Raw genomic sequence first — 19,015 nt, 5'->3', positions numbered from 1 at the left:
AGGCACAACGAAATGCCTTAGAGTCATTGAAGAAAGCTGTATCCAGTGCACCAGTCTTGAGATATTACAATCTGGAAGACGAAGTGACACTACAATGTGATGCCTCACAATCTGGCCTTGGAGCTGCCCTACCTTCAAGATGGTCAGCCAGTAGCATATGCATATGCATCAAGAGCACTTACCGAAACAGAGACCAGGTATGCTCAAATAGATTTCTAGCAATTGTATTTGCTTGCGAACATTTCGAGGCGTACATCTACGATCAAGAATAAGTTAATATCGAAACAGATCATCCGCCATTGGTGTCGATCAATACCAAGCCGTTAAACAAAGCACCAGAAAGGCTTCAACGAATGTTACTTTGGTTGCAAAAATATAGCCTCCGGTTGAAGCATAGATACTATCTATGGTTGAAGTATAAGAAAGGCCCAGAGATGTATTTGGCTGACACACTAAGCAGAGTATACCTATCAGAAGTCAATGTGTGCGAGTCCATCCAGAAACTAGAGGCACATTTGCCATTCCTGCTGACAGGATAGAACGTTTGAAGCAAGCATCGTCGGAGGATCCCGTTTTGGACGTCTGACGAATTGACAGTGCAAGACTCGTTGATATTCAAAAGACAACGATTAGTGATCCTAGTGGCGTTATGGAAGGAGATGATTGAATTGGTCCACACTACTCATATTGGAGTCGAGGGATGCCTCAGACGGGCAAGAGAAACAACGTATTGGCCACGAATGTCAACGGAGCTCAAAGAAGTGTGATGTGTGTGCAAGCCGCCGAGTCTGGCAAAGAACCTACAGATTTGCAGCCCGACCATGGTTAAAAGTGGGAGCCGATTTATGTGAGCTAAAAAGACGTACGTTACTTGTGGTGAGTGGTAATTACGTTGAAGTCGAGAATGTTAGCAAACCCAATACAAATGGGTGACCAAGCCCATGTTTGCAAGGTGGGGTGTGCCTGAAGAGTTGGTGTCAGACAACGGCCCACAATTCAGCTCAACAAAGTTCACAGAATTTTCAATGAAATGGGGTTTCGAACACACCACATCATCCCCACACTACCCACAATCGAATGGGAAAGCTGTAAAACGGTTATTTACCAAGGCCAGAAAAGCTGGCCAATCCGAATTCCAGGCTTTCCTAGACTGGCGCAACACACCCACAGAAAAAATAGGCACCAGCCCAGCGCAACGGTTCCTTGGTCGCTTCCCACAACCAGAGCACTATTACAGCCTCAGTACTCAACAGAGGAGGACACTCAAGCAATAAATCAGCAGAAAAAATGTCAGGAACTCTATTACAATCGTCAGACTAAACCACTAACACCTTTGACCTCGGTAGACACAGTGAGATTGCGCTTACCTGGAGAGAAAACCTGGAGTGCTGTTGGCCCCAGAAGCGGTACAGCCGTCAAGTAATTCAAACTGAGGAACCTCGAGAGATCGAGCTCCCAGCACCCAAACCTGTACGCAGGTCTGGAAATCTCCAGATTGGTTCCTGAACTATGTCCCAGCATAGGACAGAACACAAGTACGTTATTATGTAGCCGTTATATGTATTCATTATAATTATGGGTCACTATTATTTACTATGAACCATTATGTTAATTTGTTTATGTCATCTATTGGTTATGTATCGCTTAGATATGTGTTTTTTTGGGGGGAAAAAAGATGTCACGATATTTAGCATTACATCATCTTTTTTACTTATTGGCTAAAGTGAAACTGACTAGCTAGTTGCAGTGAACTATATATGCTCCTTTTATATCAATTTTCTCATACACAAGTTTCAATGGTATAATAAACGAACGTTGAAATGGGCAAGGCCCAACGGCTGATGCTAAAAGTACAGAAATAGTTCATAAATAAGCTAATAAGCACAGTGTTACATACAGTAGTCAATACAAATGCCTAGCAGGGGGCTTCCCCCTGTGCTAATAGAGGGAGAAAAAATTTTAAGGATGCAGTTATTCGATCCTGCCTGTCTGAAGATTCGAAGAACGTTTGAGAAAGTTGTCGTATATATGGATTTGTTTATAGCATTATGGCTGCATGCCTGTCGCAACACAACTGGTGGAACCCATAAACTTTTTTAATGCCAAAGATCAAGCAGCTTGTTGAAGAATCCGCCCTGTTAAAAAAAAACTTCCTGCAATCAAACTGTGCAGGAAAATATTTGTATCCAGGCACACAATACACATACATTGACCAATCTGATGGCGCCATGACTCACATACAATCCAACCATAATTATTGTCTCCCATAGACAATATACCGAGTATGAAAGATCTAAGCTCAGTAAAGCTGTACAGATTGATTTTATCCTGAGTGGCTGTACCCACGCAACATACCTCAAGACCTTGCAGCACACGCTGAGAATAAATGCCGTTAGTGCTCCAGAATTCTAGACACTATACGAACAATTTATCCCGTGGCGAAGGCAATGGTTGATGAGCAACGCGAGGAAGAAATGAAACACATCGATGTGACCAAACTGGGATCATGGAACTGAGCAGTGCATGATGACCGCTGATGAGCATGGGGGTATCAGTAAGAATTTTACTTTCAGCGTACAAACTTACCTCAGAAAGCACCTGTGTCAGAAGGGACGAGACAGTATAATACAAGAGCCACTCTATGAAGGCACATACAAAGGGACAGAAGGCTATATGCAGCTATCACCGAGTTAAACAAACGAGGTATGAATTTGGAGATAAATTGGCAAGATGCTGACTTGTCATCCAGCAAAGAATTCACAATAGAAAAAAGAAAGCATTCCCAGAAGTGAAGTGTCACTGCCTTAAAAACCACTCCTCCGGTTGTGGGTGCATGTCGAAAGCATTCATGGAACAATCCAGGAACAACTTTTCACGGAAAGCGAGTCGGCATCTGAGTTTGGAAAGCGAATGCGTGCTCTCCCATATCACGTAAGCGAAATTCACGAGTGGGATGGAGGAAAGTGTGAGTTTCATCCAAAAACTATATTTGCAGTTGCGGGAAATGTGAAGACCGTGCCGAGCACAAATGTACTGGCAAGCCATACAGACTACGAAACAAATTAAACATGCCCTTTCTACATTCTTGCCTACAAAATTGAGATCAAGCACCGAGCTGCAATGGGAGACAAACTTGTTCATCCTGAACTGAAAAGGACAGCCAGAGGCATCTCACAACATGCTCACCCGTTTCAGGAGCAAGCACATCTTTTTGGAGAGTCTACACTATCACCTTTCCACAGACCCTGGGTTCCTGCAGGCAAACGTGTCAAACGCTTGGAAAAAAGGTCACGACTCACTGGATCACGGATTTGTGCAACTGCCAGTCTACCATGGTGTCGAGGATGGGGAAAAGAGAGACAAAGAGTTGAACAGACAAAAAAACAGAAGAGGTGAAAAAAAACGCATGCACGCAAGATCGCCAGAAAAGAAGAGCAAACTGCCCGCAAACAATGGAGCGATGCGCACGGTGGAGACACCTATGGCGTCGACGAGGCATTTGGGGGGCCATGTGGAAAAAAGAGACAAAAAGTTGAACAGAAAGAGGTGAAAATTGCAAGTATGATCGCCAAAAAAGAAGAGAAAGACGATACAAAGCCAGACAAACTCTGCAAATGGTGTGGATCAAACACGCACACCTCGAAAAACATCTAAATACTGTCCTTATAACAAAAGGACTCCACTCCAACCACAAAATGAAAGTGATAAACGACTGCCAACGTCACATCTAGTGTGTTAGGTAAGGTTACTGCACTATTGAAAGTAATTGTGTGTATGTAGCTTACGTTTAAAGGTTTTGCTGTTTGTTCCTCAGATGACCGACCCTCTGTCCGAAGTCGTCTCTGCTGACAATCTGCCGTCCGAAGATGATAATTCCTCTACAATCTTGGACGATTTCTGTGTACCTGATTTGGAGGACAGCCCACAAGGTTGACTGCCCCCTGAATCTTAATACGAAAAAGGAACTGTTTCAAAAACAAGAAACGATACAAGGCCACAAAAAACGCTTGAACTGTGCTGTACACAGAGCTCATCAAACGTGCAGAGTGGTACAAGTCTTCAACAATCGGTACAGGCTGTACTGCAAGGGTGGCACCCTCTCTGAGAATTTCTCCCCTGATGAAATGATGCCTTGCCTCAAGAATGACATTCCCTTGTACAGGTGGCGCCAGAGTAGGACTATATCTGTCAGGAAAATCTCCGACGAAGATTTAGACGATTGCCTCTGTCAGCAACAACAGGCTTGCAGCAGCCAAACACGTGGATTTGTAATCAACTGTATACACTCGGGCAAAGACTGCGAAACAATCAGAAATCCAAATGGTTGGCTCACTGATTCGGTGATCACAGCGAGCCAACTTTTACTTGTCCAACACTTCCCAAACATACACGGGGTACAGCCTCCGGCACTGCAAGAAGTCAGGGGTTTAAACCTCATTCTGAAAACTTTGTTCAGAACGCGAATGCTCACTGGTGCGTGGTGTCCAATGTTAGCTGCCAAAACAGTGTTTACGACACCTTCTACTCCGCATTAAACTCGAAAGCCAGATGGTGGATGTGCAGAGACAATCCAATGGCTCAGACTGTGGGATTCTTGCCATAGCCATAGCACGTGACTTGTGTGCTGGGTTTGATCCCGGACAAGTCCAGTACGACCCAAAGAGAATCAGATCACATCTGGAAACATGCCTCGAAAATGTTTTCATACACTTTCCGGTAACTAGCAAGCGTACGAATGGAGGTGTTAGGACATCGCAAGAAGTCGAGTTGTATTGCACTAGTTTGCAGAATGCCCGAAGGGAGTGATGAGGAGTGGGCCGCATGTGAACGATGCAATAAGTGCATATTCCTGACAGTGTTTTGCTCAGAAGTTCGCTGGGAGTGCAAGGGCTGTACAGAGACAATTGATTGTTAAACATTTGTGTTATATACTAACATGACTAATCGTTTGTTATATACGTTCGATATACCGATTGACTGCACTCTCCAGGCTGTCAGACGCTTCTACCTCTCAACCCTACCTGTTCTACCGTCACCCTCTCGATTTCACCAGCCCTACCTAACCATGAGTATGACCTCTGACCCCTGTCTCTAAAGGCAGGGCTAAGGGCCCAGTTTGTTCCTTAGTTGGACTTCTCGTCACCTGAGAGTAGTGGTCTTGACAATTTGCCTGAAATCAAAGTGTCTACTGACCCCCGAAGTTTTTTTCTTCAGGTTCTTCAGATAGCATACATGTATCTGTTGTGATGGTCGATAAAGTGAAGTCGACAATGGTGCCAGCTAACAGCTCCCGCATTACAGTGTTAAAACAATAAAAACCCTGTGTAAGTATAGTGGATGTTTTTAAAATGTACCTTTTTGCATAATTTTGTTATTAATACAGAACAAGTGATGAGGGGAATCAGGAAGTTATTGTTGTTGATTCCGAGCAAGTGGCGGTAGGGAAAGCCTCAGCGACGATAGTATGGAAGTGAGTGTTTTTGATGGGACTACAAATAGCAAGGGTGGTGACTCTGATCCAGAGACTCCTAACAAGGGACGAGGTCGTCCCAAGAGTAAGTGTCTTAAAACTATCTCTTAACTATTGTTCCCCTGGTTTATGCAGAGAGTACTGTCACCGTTGACTCTGATCCATAGACTCCTAACGAGGGACAGGTCGTAAGTGTCTTAAAACTATCTCTAATTATTGTTCCTTGGTTTATGCAAAGAGTACTGTCACTGGTGACTCTGATCCAGACAGTGTCGGATCCAGAGGGGGTTCTTTGGGTTCAATTGAACCCCCCTTTTGAGAAAGAAGTGAGTGGGAGGCTCAAGTAACTAGTTAGCAAGTTGTTTCTTTCTTACTAGCTTTCACATGCACTTCTCACTTACCTTTAGTCCTTGTTAGTCCTGCGAAGCTTTGTCTGTGCAGTTTCAGTGACTATGAAGGCTAAAAACTCTCCAGTGTAGTGCATGCAGACTGCTTATGAAAAGTGATGACCTTTTTTTAGGAAAAAATTCGGTGTGTTAATGCGCATGCTCACTGTTTCGAAGAAGTGACGACCTTTTTTTTAGGTAAAATATCAGTCCTAGACCCGCTCAGAGCCCTGGAACCCCCCTTTCGAGAATCCTAAATCCGCCACTGCCAGAGACTCCTAAATAAGGGACGAGGTCGTCCCAAGAGTAAGTGTCTTAAAACTATCTCATATGCAGGGAGTACTGTCACTGTTGCAGGGTCGTCGCAAGAGTAATTGTCTTAAAACTATCTCTAATTATTTTTCCCCTGGTTTATGCAGAGAGTACTGTCACTGTTGACTCTGATCCAGAGACTCCTAACAAGGGACGAGGCCGTCCCAACAGTAAGTGCCAAATCCAATAGCACAGTCTCTAATTATTAATGCAGAGAGCACCGTCACCGTCACAGATGACTTGGGTCCCAGTCATTCTGAGGGTGAGTGCAAAGCATTTTAATTGTATTGGTGCGTGATGCCTTCATTGTGTTACTGTTCTGTACATGTACATGCATGTACTAAGCAAGTTTATGTCGGCTGATAGTTTTCTTTTATGCAGGTGTAGCTGCTTCTACTTATCTTTGCTCTTGGATAAACTGTTAGGCTTGACAAGAGCTGACAAAAACTGTCTCAAATCAGGGGCTTGGTTGTCTGCCAATCATATATCGGCTTCAAACAAACTGTTAAGAATGACAAATTGCTCACAGAATGGCCTACAAGACACTGCGATACTTTCATACAAATCCTTATGGGAATCAGTTCCCAAAGATTTTGTCCAAATCATTCAACAAATTTTTGAAGCCTGGCTCTGTTGATCTGTATGATTCTCTACACACCATCCTCTCCGAAGAAGATGGCTCAATTGTTAGACAAGTGTGCACAATAATGAAATCTTGTTCGGCATAGCAATGGCAACAGATCTTTGTGCCGGATAAGACGGATTTATTCGCAATTTCTTATGAGTTTTGAAACGAAATGTTTCCAAGTAGAGAGCGTACCCGTGTATCGGAGAGGATTGGACACACACTCAGCTTCAACCTGTTCTGCCTTTGCAGGATGCCAGAAATGTCAAAACGAGTGGCTTCTGTGAGACATGGTACGATAACTGTGTGTATAATTATATGTACATACGATTCTCACTTTTGTAATTTAGGATCTTACATGTACTTGTCCTTATGTTCTCTAGGTAGAACATGTGTAATCAACAAGAATGTGCATTCTTCCTGCTATAAGTGTATTCTCTTTTGTTTTTAGCACTAATTATACTTTGCAGTAAGCAAACAGAATAAGAAAGGTATGTAATTCCTTATGTGCTACGTATACACATAATTATAGACTGTGTGCAATAGTGAGTGTCACGCTAGACATCCCTGAGCTCACACATAACTCTAAGAGGTCATTTCAGGCAAAAGTAAGTGCCGAAACCATTAAAACGACAATTCTAATCACCTTGTTTATGTAGAGAGTACAGTCACAGATGACTCAGATACAAAGCCTCGTCCCGAGAGTATCTTATTATTGTTATGCTTGTTTATGTAGAGAGTACTGTCACAGATGACTCAGATACAGAGCCTGCTAAACAGAGACGAGGTCATCCCAAGAGTAAGTGTCTGAATGTAACTAAATAAATATATTATTGTTACCCTATAGAGAGTACCGTCACAGATGACTCAGATACAGAGCCTGCTGAACAGAGACGAGGTTGTCCCAAGAGTAAGTGTCTGAATCTAACTAAATAATACTATTGCTACATGTACCCTTGTTCATGTAGAGAGTACCGTCACAGATGACTCAGTGCTAAACAGAGACGAGGTCGTCCCAAGAGTAAGAGTCTGAATCTTATTCCCAAAAAAGTCCGGGTATAATTGAAACAGATTTTATAGAGCAGGCGAAGTGTCTGGAACAAGCAAGCAGCTGCATGCGAGCTAGCTAAGAACAGTGTGCGACTGAATAGTTGCACTAGCTATCTAAAACTAGCTACTCAGGCTATCTAACTGCAGCACTCTAAGTCTTACTTGCCGTCTGTGAATGTAGCTCAAAGTATTGTTCGGATATTTAGTAATATTAAAGCACTGGAGTGTCCGTTGTATTAGAACAACAAAAATTGCCCAAAAGAGTGTCCGGGGTAATTAGAAGTGTCCGATAAATTAGAAGATATACGGTATTGTTACGCTTGTTTATGTAGAGAGTACTGTCACAGATGACTCAGATACAGAGCCTGCTAAACAGAGACGTGAGAGTAAGTGTTTGAATCAACTAGGAGAGCTTACCATCTTTGTGACACTAGAGTACCAGAGAACTGGGGAACTAGATCTAGTAGAGCTTACCGTCTTTGTGACACTAGAGTACCAGAGAACTGGGGAACTAGGAGAGCTTACCATTTTGAGACGCTAAGAGTACCAGAGGAACCAGAGAACCAGAGAACTGGGGAACTAGGAGAGTTTACCATCTTTGTGACACTGGAGAGAACCAGAGAACTGGGGAACTAGATCTAGGAGTCTTTGAGAACCAGAGAACTGCATGGGGAACTAGGAGCATCTTTTAAGAGACGCTAAGAGTACCAGAGACGCTAAGAGAACTGGGGAACTAGGAGAGCTTACCATCTTTGTGGACACTGGAGTACCAGAGAACCAGAGAACTAGATCTAGGAGAGCTTACCGTCTTTTTAATAAGTGACACTAGAGTACCAGAGAACCATGCAGAGAACTGGGAAACTAGGAGAGCTTAGTAGTTACCATCTTTCTGACACTAGAGTACCAGAGAACTAGAGAACTGGGGAACTAAGAGAGCTTATCTTACTGCATATGGAGTGGGTAAGATAAGGATTTGTACCGGAGCATGCGCGCTGTCCCCATTAGCTCACCTAGATCACGTGATCTGTTTGGAATGTCTTAATTGGAAAACCTTCTGTCTCTAACGGTTAGTGTCAGCAGCAGAGCCTTGCCGCTCTCTTCTCACTCTTGCAACTACCAATAGCTAGCGTTCTAGTGCAGAGCTAACTACTAAGTAGAGTAGCAACACTCGGTAAGCAAGTTTGGCTACGTGCTGTTCTGAAAAGGCATTCGGCATAACTTGAGAAAGAAGTAAAATCCACGAATTAAAATCCAAGTAAACATGACTAGAAGCTTGCACTTGACACATCCTTGAGCAGCTGTAGCAGTCTACACAGATACACACACACACAAACACACTACCGTATACTTTGCTTGCGCATGCGCACCGAGGCCTAGCCTTTTCAGAAGAGTTCGTAGCAAAACTTGTTCACCGAGTGTTGCTACTCCAGTTAGCTCTGCACTAGAACGCTAGCTATTGGTAGTGGTAGGTGCAAGATTAAGAGCTGCCATTAATTTTAGTTAACACCTTCGTATTTTCTCAACACCAACCACCTAATCTTATACACTGTAAAATAAGCCACAGCAACCAAGTTAAGACATGGCCATTGTGTAGAGATTTGGCAAAGGCGTTCCCCGAGGGGAGGGGGGGTTGACCCCATCCCGCAACCCCTAACTAATGTCTTCCACACCCTTCTTAGCCAATACGGAAACTGTGGCTGCAATAAGTAGTAAGGTCTATACCGGCCTCCCGCAAACCTTTTCGCAGCCGATCAACAAATCGAGAACGAGATAACAATTCCTGTCCGCGAAAACAAATAAGGGACCCTGCGAAGAACCTCTAGCACAAAGGTAGTTCAACAGGGCTGTTACAGGACACAAATCTGCTTCAGTCCGACCCAAGAAGACGTCCACACCTTCACGAAAGGGGTCTGTTTTGGACACCTTAATGCGTACTTTGATGGTGTTGGGCTTGTCCTGGTGATCCACCGCCAGATCCTGATATGACAGACGGCAAGATGGATGTCATCATTGGGCACAGTCATTTCGCCACATCGGAGAAAACCGAAGAAACCCAGGCAACAAGCCGCCCCAATCACTTCGTGGAGCAAGTGGTATCAAAGGGAGCCCCACCGCTAGACTGCCATTGTTACACCTTATGTCGTGGCAGAGTGGGAGAGGCTACTAGCATCCCACCCAGACAGGGACTTTGTGGCCTACATTGTTCGTGGCATTACATCGGGTTTTCGCATTGGTGTAGACCCATCTCTCATAAACGGGCAATTTCAGAGTACAAACAGTAACCTGCAATCGGCGAGAGATAACGCTCAGGTGCTACTTGGGCACAGAATGCTCATTGAACAGAGTAATTGGCCCCTTGCCCGTGGACACCCCTGGTATTCATGTGAATAGGTTTGGGGTAATCCCAAAATCGAAGCGTACCCGTGTATCCAGTGAGGCTTCAAGAGGGGGAACTGCAAGGAAGAACGATCGTTCTTTTAACAAACCCTCCCATCTGCGCATAGTAATTATTGAGATTAAGGCCCCCAAACAGTCCAGCGGTGGGGCTCCCTTTGATACCACTTGCTCCAGTGCATGAAGATCATCCATGTAGATGTAGCCACCTCCTGCCTTTGGGGGCCATTGTATGTCCATGCAGCAATAATTTCTGCTGAGTCACTCGCATATCATAGCTTCGATCCCAAGGGCTTTCTCAAATGAATTACCGTATAGCGGGTATATTTCGAGGGTATAAATGTTCGCGGTTTTTGCGGATTGAGCCTGTACCGCAAAAATTTATACCCATGCACGAAAATTTATAATAGTAGGCGTGTTCAGTACTATGGATTCGAGGCTAATGGTGTGGAGGTACAGCTGCATGTTGATGTGCGCATGCGCCAAAAGGCTGGAACTCAGACCACGAAAATAAAATTCGCGAAATCCTTTGTATGGTCCATCTGCGAAAATTTATACCCTCGAAATATACCCGCTATACGGTATAATATATTCATGATGAAAAAAATTATAGAGATCAAATAAAACTTATACTTTCACTAGCACAAGCACATTAATCAGTCTGGGTATCAGTGATGGTAATCTCGCTTTGGGTTAGAGTCATCAGCAACCGTACTCTCAGTCTCTGCATAAACCAGGGGAATAACAATAATTGTTTTAATTGATTCAGACATTGAGTCGTCTATGACAGTACTCTCTACATAAAGAAGGGTAAATAATTCAGACACTTACTCTTGGGACGATCTTGTCTCTGCCTTGAGTCATCTGTAACGGTATACTCTCTACATAAACAAATTGTAACAATTAGTTATTCAGACACTTACTCTTGGGACGACCTCGTCTCTGGTTCTCTGGTACTCTATAGTGTCACAAAGACGGTAAGCTCTACTAGATCTAGTTCTGGTTCTCTGGTACTCTAGTGTCACAAAGATGGTAAGCTCTCCTAGTTCCCCAGTTCTCTGATTCTCTGGTTCTCTGGTAACTCTTAGCTTCTCAAGATGGTAAGCTCTCCTAGAGTTCCCCAGTTCTCTGGTTCTCTGGTACTCTAGTGTCTCAGAGATGGTAAGCTCTCCTAGTTTCCCAGTTCTCTGGTTCTCTGGTACTCTAGTGTCACTTAAAAAGACGGTAAGCTCTCCTAGATCTAGTTCCCCAGTTCTCTGGTTCTCTGCATGGTACTCTAGTGTCTCTTAAAAGATGGTAAGCTCTCCTATAGTTCCACAGTTCTCTGGTACTCTAGTGTCTCTCTAGTTCCCTATTTCTCTGGCTCTCCGGTACTCCAGTGTCTCTCAAAAAGATGATAAGCTCTTCTAGATCCCCTAGTTACACAGTGTCTCCTCAACAATAATTATGGTAAGCTCTTCTATATAGTAGATTACGTTCCCCAGTTCTAGATCTCTGATAGAGATAGTACAAAAAGAACAAACAAATGAATCTAAATCAGACCTCTCAGTAATATTTGCACAAGTCATGTGTAACCACAGCATTCGGAACATTCAATCCAGTCGACTGCAGTGTTAGTACTGTCTTCTGTTCGTAATTCTTCTCGAAAACACATGCCGCAGACGTTCACTGATAATTGTGAGAGATTACCTTTGCACTCGTCCATTTTAATTGCTGTAGGTTTTGAGAGTGAAAATTCGTTTGATGAATGGAACCTGGGTTGACATGGACTGTTTGTATTTAGTGCAATTCTTTTTGCTTTAGCTGTTGAACATTACTATTCTTCATGCTGTTCATTACACCAACAGCGCTAGTGAGGGGTGATATTCCAGCTTGAAATGTTTCTTCATCACAGCCATCATCATCTAAAAACTGTTGAAGTTTATTTAGAAGTCCTCTGTACTTAGTTTTGATTGTTGTATGCCCACTGTTCAGATCGCGCTGAATAAACGTTTGAAAGTATTTGCCAAAAATCTCTGTATCTGAGTCAGAAAGCATCCAAGTAATAGCCTGTTGCATCATTTTACGAAATTCTCTAACATTATTTTAGTGATTGAAATATAGTCCGCAGGCAACAATACACAATTGCTTTCTTTTCACTGTTTGTTATGACTGGAAGTTTTGCTCTCCATGCCTTATCGACATGCCAGGCACATAGCAACTTCCTTGGCTGTGCTCCAAAAACTTGTTTCCACAAAGAAAAATACTAATATTTTGTTTGAATTGGTCCAGTTCTTGCGAGCAATGATCTTAGAAATGCTTTCAGTACAGTACCATCTTCTTTATTGCTCAACAGCCAGCCCACAGGAATTCCTTCACCAAAATCGTCCAACACAAGTATCGTGACTAGTTTAAGTCATAATGATTTGTTCCATGCGTTGCATCTATACATATATGAGCTTCTCTCCAAAAGCTTTCATCATTTCAGATTGAAACTTTGTTTGAATCCCCAAGAGGAAGTCATTCTTTGCTAAAGATGTGTTGGTAGCACATTCTTGGCCCTGGGGTTTGAAAATAGTGACAGGGTCATATTCAAGTTCTTGCAATTCCACTACCCATGCATAGACACTCTGTTGGTCATCTTTGTGCTTTTGAACACCCTCAATATTAAATTGTCGCTTAATATTGAGAACGTCTTGCCTGTTGATGATATGGAGCCACGTAACAGACCTTTCACATTGTCTCGAATATTGTCGAAAATCTTCTCGATAGCCACCCCCTCTTGTAGTTGCTGGGCTATAAGCATTTGTGAGTCATCAGGAATTGGAAGATGACCCAAAGTGATGGTATGGTTATGAGTATAGTGCAAAATCTCACTGTTACGTCGCCAGACAATACATCTTGCACAACTTTCATGTTTGCTGTGCAACAATAACCGATTTTGCTTGTACCTTGCTCCTTAATACTTCTTTTACCTTCGCCTTTGGACTTGTATTTCCCACCACGATTACAATAATAGTACCATCTACGACTGGACTGTGATGATTGCATCGAGCACTGTTGAACGTATAGCGAGTTAGAGTCAAGCTCAGTACTCTTTTTCCAATCAAAACTGGTTTAGCGACAAAAATGTGTGAGTGGAAATGTTGCTTCGATGTTGTGACTCTCAGCTCTATGCTTAATCAACAGATCAAGATTACGAAATCTATAGAAAAAATTGAAGAGTAAAAATAAGTATGACTGTCATTGTAGTTGATTGTACACCCTGATTAGACTAAAAGTAAATAATTATATAGGTCTTTATAGTCTTTCCGTCTAAGATATAACCACCAAATACAATAGGGAAGTAGATCTAATAATTAATACTGCTTTGTTATGTAGATCTATAATTATTATTGTGACTAATGTATAAGTTAACTATAAGTATATGATGTATAGGTCTATAATAAATATTATGTAGGGTTAGGGTTAGGGTTAGAAATGGGTAGAAACTTTACTTAGCAGGACATTTGTCGCACTCAATGTGACCAGCATCTGTAGATATGCACGTATCATTTTCCTTGTCTGCCTCCCATTGTTCTTGATGGTGTACTTTGCAGTGTTTGAACAGACCGCTCTTGCTTTTGTACTCCTTAGGAAAATATTTACATTGATACGTTGGAACTACTGTATCTATTGATTCTACTGTATCCATTGATTCTGCCATTTCTATAATTATGGCCTAAAGGATCTAGATTTAAAGACATGCGCACAAATACCTACACATGCAATAGCACGCTGCCGATCTTATTGTCTATCTACGTCCAGTGTGCAGTGTAGAGTGCAGTGAACTGAGAGCTAGCTACTATCGACTTGAGTTACAGCAGGAGCAGCTAGACACAATATCTACAGGATACTAACATGTGTAAGTTGCATGCTCATGCATTCGAGACTACTGTAATTTAAAAAACTTTTACACTGCTGTCTGCACCGTACCGCACCCAGACCCATGAATGTGTTACATTGTACTATACCAAGAGTAGCTTGATTGTGCTTATACTGTCATACATAATTATACAGATTCTGTGGTTAGGAGAAAATAATGTTGATAGCGTACAGAAATGTCATGCTTGTTTAACTACATAAACTTAACATGATAACCGTTTCTTTCCCATGACTCTACAGTTGCTATAGATCGGGTATCATGCATGCACATACAATCTTGTGATTAACCGTAACCAATTAATATACACGTAGGTGACACTGAAGAAGACGTGCTCAGCGAGTATGGCAGTCTAAATGGCAGTCAATCTGGAAGTCGCCACAGGACTGTGATTGTGAGAAGTAAGTACAATCATAATAATCAAGGATGTCCGGTGAAAAATACTCTCTCTTAGATGGTGTCATGGGCTGTGAGTTGCCAAATGGAAATTTACAGAGGAGAGCAACTTCCACATCAGCAGTGTAAAAATGAAGATGAAACTGCAAGGGATGGAGGCAGGGTGGATTGTGGTGGTCACTGATGTCCTTGGAGGGGATGAACAGTAAGTATTGTATTACACGATTTTATTGATAAATGGTTTGTGGTACTACAATTGTGGCTGTTGGCACACTGAGATGGTATAATTATTAGTTACCTGACACCATGTATTGCTATGATTATGGTTTTTGACACTGGTTTTGTGGTTCATGCACTTTTGCAATGCTTTTTCACGATGAAAGATGTAAAGAGCAGCATTCCTCAATGAATCCATGGAGTCTGGTTCTCTCATGTGCCAACTGTATAGTGCTGAGCTTAGCAAGCTGTTGATGAACATGACAAACAGCTTTTGCAGAGAATAGCTACGCCAAGAGATTCCAAAAGTACAGTACATCAATAAAGCAGCTGTTTGTCTGGGAAAACAGCCAGATTCTGATATATGGGTCTTGAACGACAAGATTCAGCTGACCGGATCTGGGATTAAGGTGGCTCAAGAAGAATCTCAATTCATTTGGCTGGGCAGCATGATCGGAAACAGGAAACTGCCAAATGTTGCTCCAGCAAGTTTGTTCCAGAGAAGATGACCGCCCAAAACGCACTAGACAACACTCTTGTGTGCCTCAAGCAGGCTGTTAACAACAACTATGTGCCTGCATCCATGTTGATTGCAAGTGCAGGATTGGCCATGCACTATGAGACAGTATATACTATCACTGTATGGAATGTGTCCCACACCTGTCGCTGTGGGGCCGAAGAATACTGGCAAAAGTACAGCTGCCAAATCTGCTCTTGCCCTGTTAGGCACTCCACAGTTTTTTGTGAGGAATTTTACGGCCACACAGACGTCAGCACTCAACAGTAGAAAAACATTTCCCTCAGTTTATGACGACCCATCAGACATTGGAAAGGTGAAGTCCATGATTGACAACTCGTTCAATGCTGGTGCAAGATGCACTTCCCGGAGCACTACCGTTGCAAGGTCTGTACATGTGGGAATAGTCACCATCAACACAGTAATTTCAAGTGAGTTTATACTTGTATTGTAATAGAGTACAAAACTTACTGTACGCTTACATACTATGCAGGGAGAGCAGCCGTGTAGTCTTCATCTCCTTTGAGCCAGCTACCATAGCTTCAGCCTCAGAATCAGGTGTGGCAATTGATGACACCCGGCTACTTACAGCACTCAAGGGTCTCTGTTCATTTCCTTGGGAAAGAAATTTGAAACTATACGGCTGTATCCAGAGGTAAAAGTAGAAACAGAATTGGCGGATCAAGTACTAACCGAGACAGTCAGAGGGGGTGTGGACAAGAAACTGTCAGATGTGTTTGCTGAGGAAAAAATGACTGTCAACCAGCGGATACGCAAGAAGTATAATGTACCCAGGATGACAGAGCCAAAGGCAAAGTTGTGCATGGCACAAAACCAGGCCCTCTGACAGCCGGATGCCCTAGTGTCATACCTCGTTCATATGGCAAAAAATGGTTTCCCACTAACCCCTAGAATGACAACCGCTTTTGCATGGGCAATTTCAGGCAAGGCTGATCGCTTTTGAAAACGGACCAAGCAAGAACTGGTTTACTTGATTCTTGACACTCCGGAAAATGGACAATTTAGAGCGATCCAGAGCGGAGGCATTGAGTCCTGAAGTAGTCAGTCGATATTTCGATCTGTTGGAGAAAACAGCGTCAGATCTATAATACGGATGAAACGTTTCTCCCTTTAAACGAATCAAAAGAGAAAGCGGTTACTGTCAAGAATGCCAAAACAGTCTACTCTCAGTCGATGGGCACAACAGAGCACATCACAATGTTGTGTGCTGGATCAGCTGCAGGAGGTGCTCTCCCCCGATGATAATATATCCGAAAGCCTATCCAGGAGGCCAGTACAGGTTTGGTGGGCCTGATGATTCTTGTATGCCAGGAGTGACTCTGGGTGGGTTGATTCGGAGCTTTTTTTTCTGTGGTTGTTTGTAAAGTTTGCTGTTCCTGAAAGACCAATCCTCCTTGTGGTTGATGGTCATGCGTCCCACCTCACCCTTGATGTAATCGATTTCGCCAGAGAAAATCAGTTAATCCTTTTATCTCCCACCTCACACGACCCACGCACTTTAACCCCTTGATGTGTCCGTTTTTAAGGCTCTAAAAGCCCACTTTGCCCGATCTTTGCGAGCATTTTGCTATTCTAAGAAGAATTTTATGGCTTCGAAACGTGATTTTGCGCGTGTCGTGAAGGAGCCATTCGAAATGGCATTTTCGATCACCACCCTCAAAAAGAAATGTGGAATTTTCCCTTTTGATTGAAATGTAGTCGACGATGCAAAGATGGCACCTTCGAGTATGTACAAGCCGGTCGAAAATCCGCTAAATGCTTTGACGTCCGCTAGCCAAGATTCGGGTGTACTAGCAAGTGATGACGATCAATCCAACGATGGCCAGACATCTGACACAGTTTCCCACGTTTCTTCTAGTCCAATGCAACACACCAGTAACAGTGGTTTCTCACCAACTTTGTTCAGCACTCCTAACGTGTCTAATACTAGCATTTGCTCAAGCTGTAGCTCAACAGCAGGACCTGTGGTTAATCCTTTAGTGAAAGCTGGACTGGTTCCTAGTAATCTAGCCGATATTTTAGCAGCTAACGAGCCAGAGATTCAACCAAAACGTCGAATTATCAAAGCCAGAGTGTTAACGGAGGATGAGGAAAAAGAGAAAGAAGACAAAGAACTGAAACGTGAAAGGCGAAAGGAAGAGAGAGAAAAAGAGAACAACAGAAAGAAACAGGAAAGAGAAACCAAAAAGAAAACTGTGAAACGCAAAAGAAAGAAATCTCCAACTCCAATACCATCTGGGACGGATTCCAATTAATGCAGATGAGGAGCAACAGGACAAGACAAAAGCAAAACCAAAAAAAAAAGAAGTCCCCAATTCCTCCAGAATCAGATCCTGGACCTTCAAGAATACAGTCGACGAAAAGGAAAGTGCGTATGCCATCCCGTTTCAAAACGAGTGTTCAGATGGTAACGAATCTGATACTACGTGTGAAAAGTGCCACAAGAGAAATCCTGAAGGCTGTGGTGAAGGTCACATCTTTTGGATTGACTGCGATGTTTGCGGTAACTGGTATCATGTTTTCTGCGTTTACGGGAAGAATTACACAAACTGTCGGTTCGTCTGTGAAAACTGTTCAAGTTGATCTATTGACAAAACTTTGAGTCTTGAGGCATTTACACTATAGCTAGCTACTATTTGATGTGCTTATTCGGTATTGATATTGTTATTTTCAGCTTCAATTCAACCCAAAATTCATATGGTGATACTATTATCACCATTTGACTTACTCAGCAGAATATAGCAATGTTGCTTCTCAAGTTGCTGACAGTGTCTTTTTTTTTAATAGAGAATGTTGCTGTATATCCAATTAAAGGAACTGTTTAAAAAAAATCAGTGTATTATCAAAATTTTTCAAGGAATGTTAAGGGGGAAGTATACCATTTTTTGGGAACATTTTGTAAAAAAAGATTTTTTCTTTTTTTTGTACTTCATTTGTAAGACTTCTCTTGTAAGCTGTTTCATAGCTTTTCTATTATTCATAATGCCAATGATATGGATATGGGGGTGATATGAAAAAACGTTATGTTAGAAATTATGTAACTAACATATCGTGCAACACTGTTTGTCAGTTTTTTGTTCTCTTTGTTCTTCTCTTTGCTGCTTTTGAACTTGAATATCTTGAATTGCATAACGAAAGGCCCCAGAAATATTTCTATCACATTTTGCTGAAGCTTCGAAGAAACGGATGTCACTTGTCACTTGGAATAGTACGAACCATTTTCAGGGTCACTTGCTGTCTCTCTGAGCTAATGTCACACTTATTTCCAACCATCATTATCGATGCCTTTATATTCTGCTCAGACTTGATAGATTTTATTTTTTTGCAAGGTCAATTGCAATGTGAAATGAATTGACACAGTCTATTGCAAATACACAGACAAAGGCATCTCCTTTTCTGATTTTAGATATTGTTGACACAGAAAGAGATTGTCCCCCAGCACATGCAGCAGTATCCAATATTTCCAACAAGCAGCTTTCCCCATCAAAGCAAATGGTCTTCCTGTAAGAGTCTTTAAGTGTTGGAACATAATTATCTAAGACACAGGTACCTCGTACAAACCTGTTGATAAGACAAGTTTTTCCCACCAAGTTGGCGCCAATCACCACAATATTATACTCCATTTTTGTCATGTGCTTCTCTCTAATAATCTTTTGTTACAGCACAGTTTCACATAAATAGATAGAGGACTACATGTGAAAAGAGGTGGGGCTGGTCTGCAGGTTGA

The 19,015-nt window shown here is 42.4% G+C and overlaps 1 protein-coding gene across 1 annotated transcript; it reads left to right on the top strand.

Annotated features, from left to right (window-relative positions):
- Positions 1-3,632: 3,632 nt before the first annotated feature.
- On the top strand, positions 3,633-19,012 carry LOC135342978 (uncharacterized). The gene is made up of 13 exons (XM_064539875.1): positions 3,633-3,739; positions 3,815-5,324; positions 5,384-5,555; positions 5,606-6,162; positions 6,276-6,338; positions 6,383-6,430; positions 6,550-7,086; positions 7,530-7,592; positions 7,641-7,703; positions 14,024-14,120; positions 14,453-14,539; positions 14,593-15,698; positions 15,761-19,012. The coding sequence occupies exons 7-10, from the start codon at positions 6,966-6,968 to the stop codon at positions 14,113-14,115; spliced, it is 339 nt and encodes a 112-aa protein (XP_064395945.1). The 5' UTR covers positions 3,633-3,739; positions 3,815-5,324; positions 5,384-5,555; positions 5,606-6,162; positions 6,276-6,338; positions 6,383-6,430; positions 6,550-6,965; the 3' UTR covers positions 14,116-14,120; positions 14,453-14,539; positions 14,593-15,698; positions 15,761-19,012.
- The last annotated feature ends 3 nt before the right edge of the window (positions 19,013-19,015 follow it).

The sequence above is a fragment of the Halichondria panicea genome, chromosome 10 (genome assembly GCF_963675165.1).
Source record: "Halichondria panicea chromosome 10, odHalPani1.1, whole genome shotgun sequence".
Classification (NCBI taxonomy): Eukaryota; Metazoa; Porifera; class Demospongiae; order Suberitida; family Halichondriidae; genus Halichondria; species Halichondria panicea.
The sequence above is the reverse complement of the archived record's forward strand: the minus strand, read 5'-3'. Positions and strand labels throughout refer to the sequence as shown.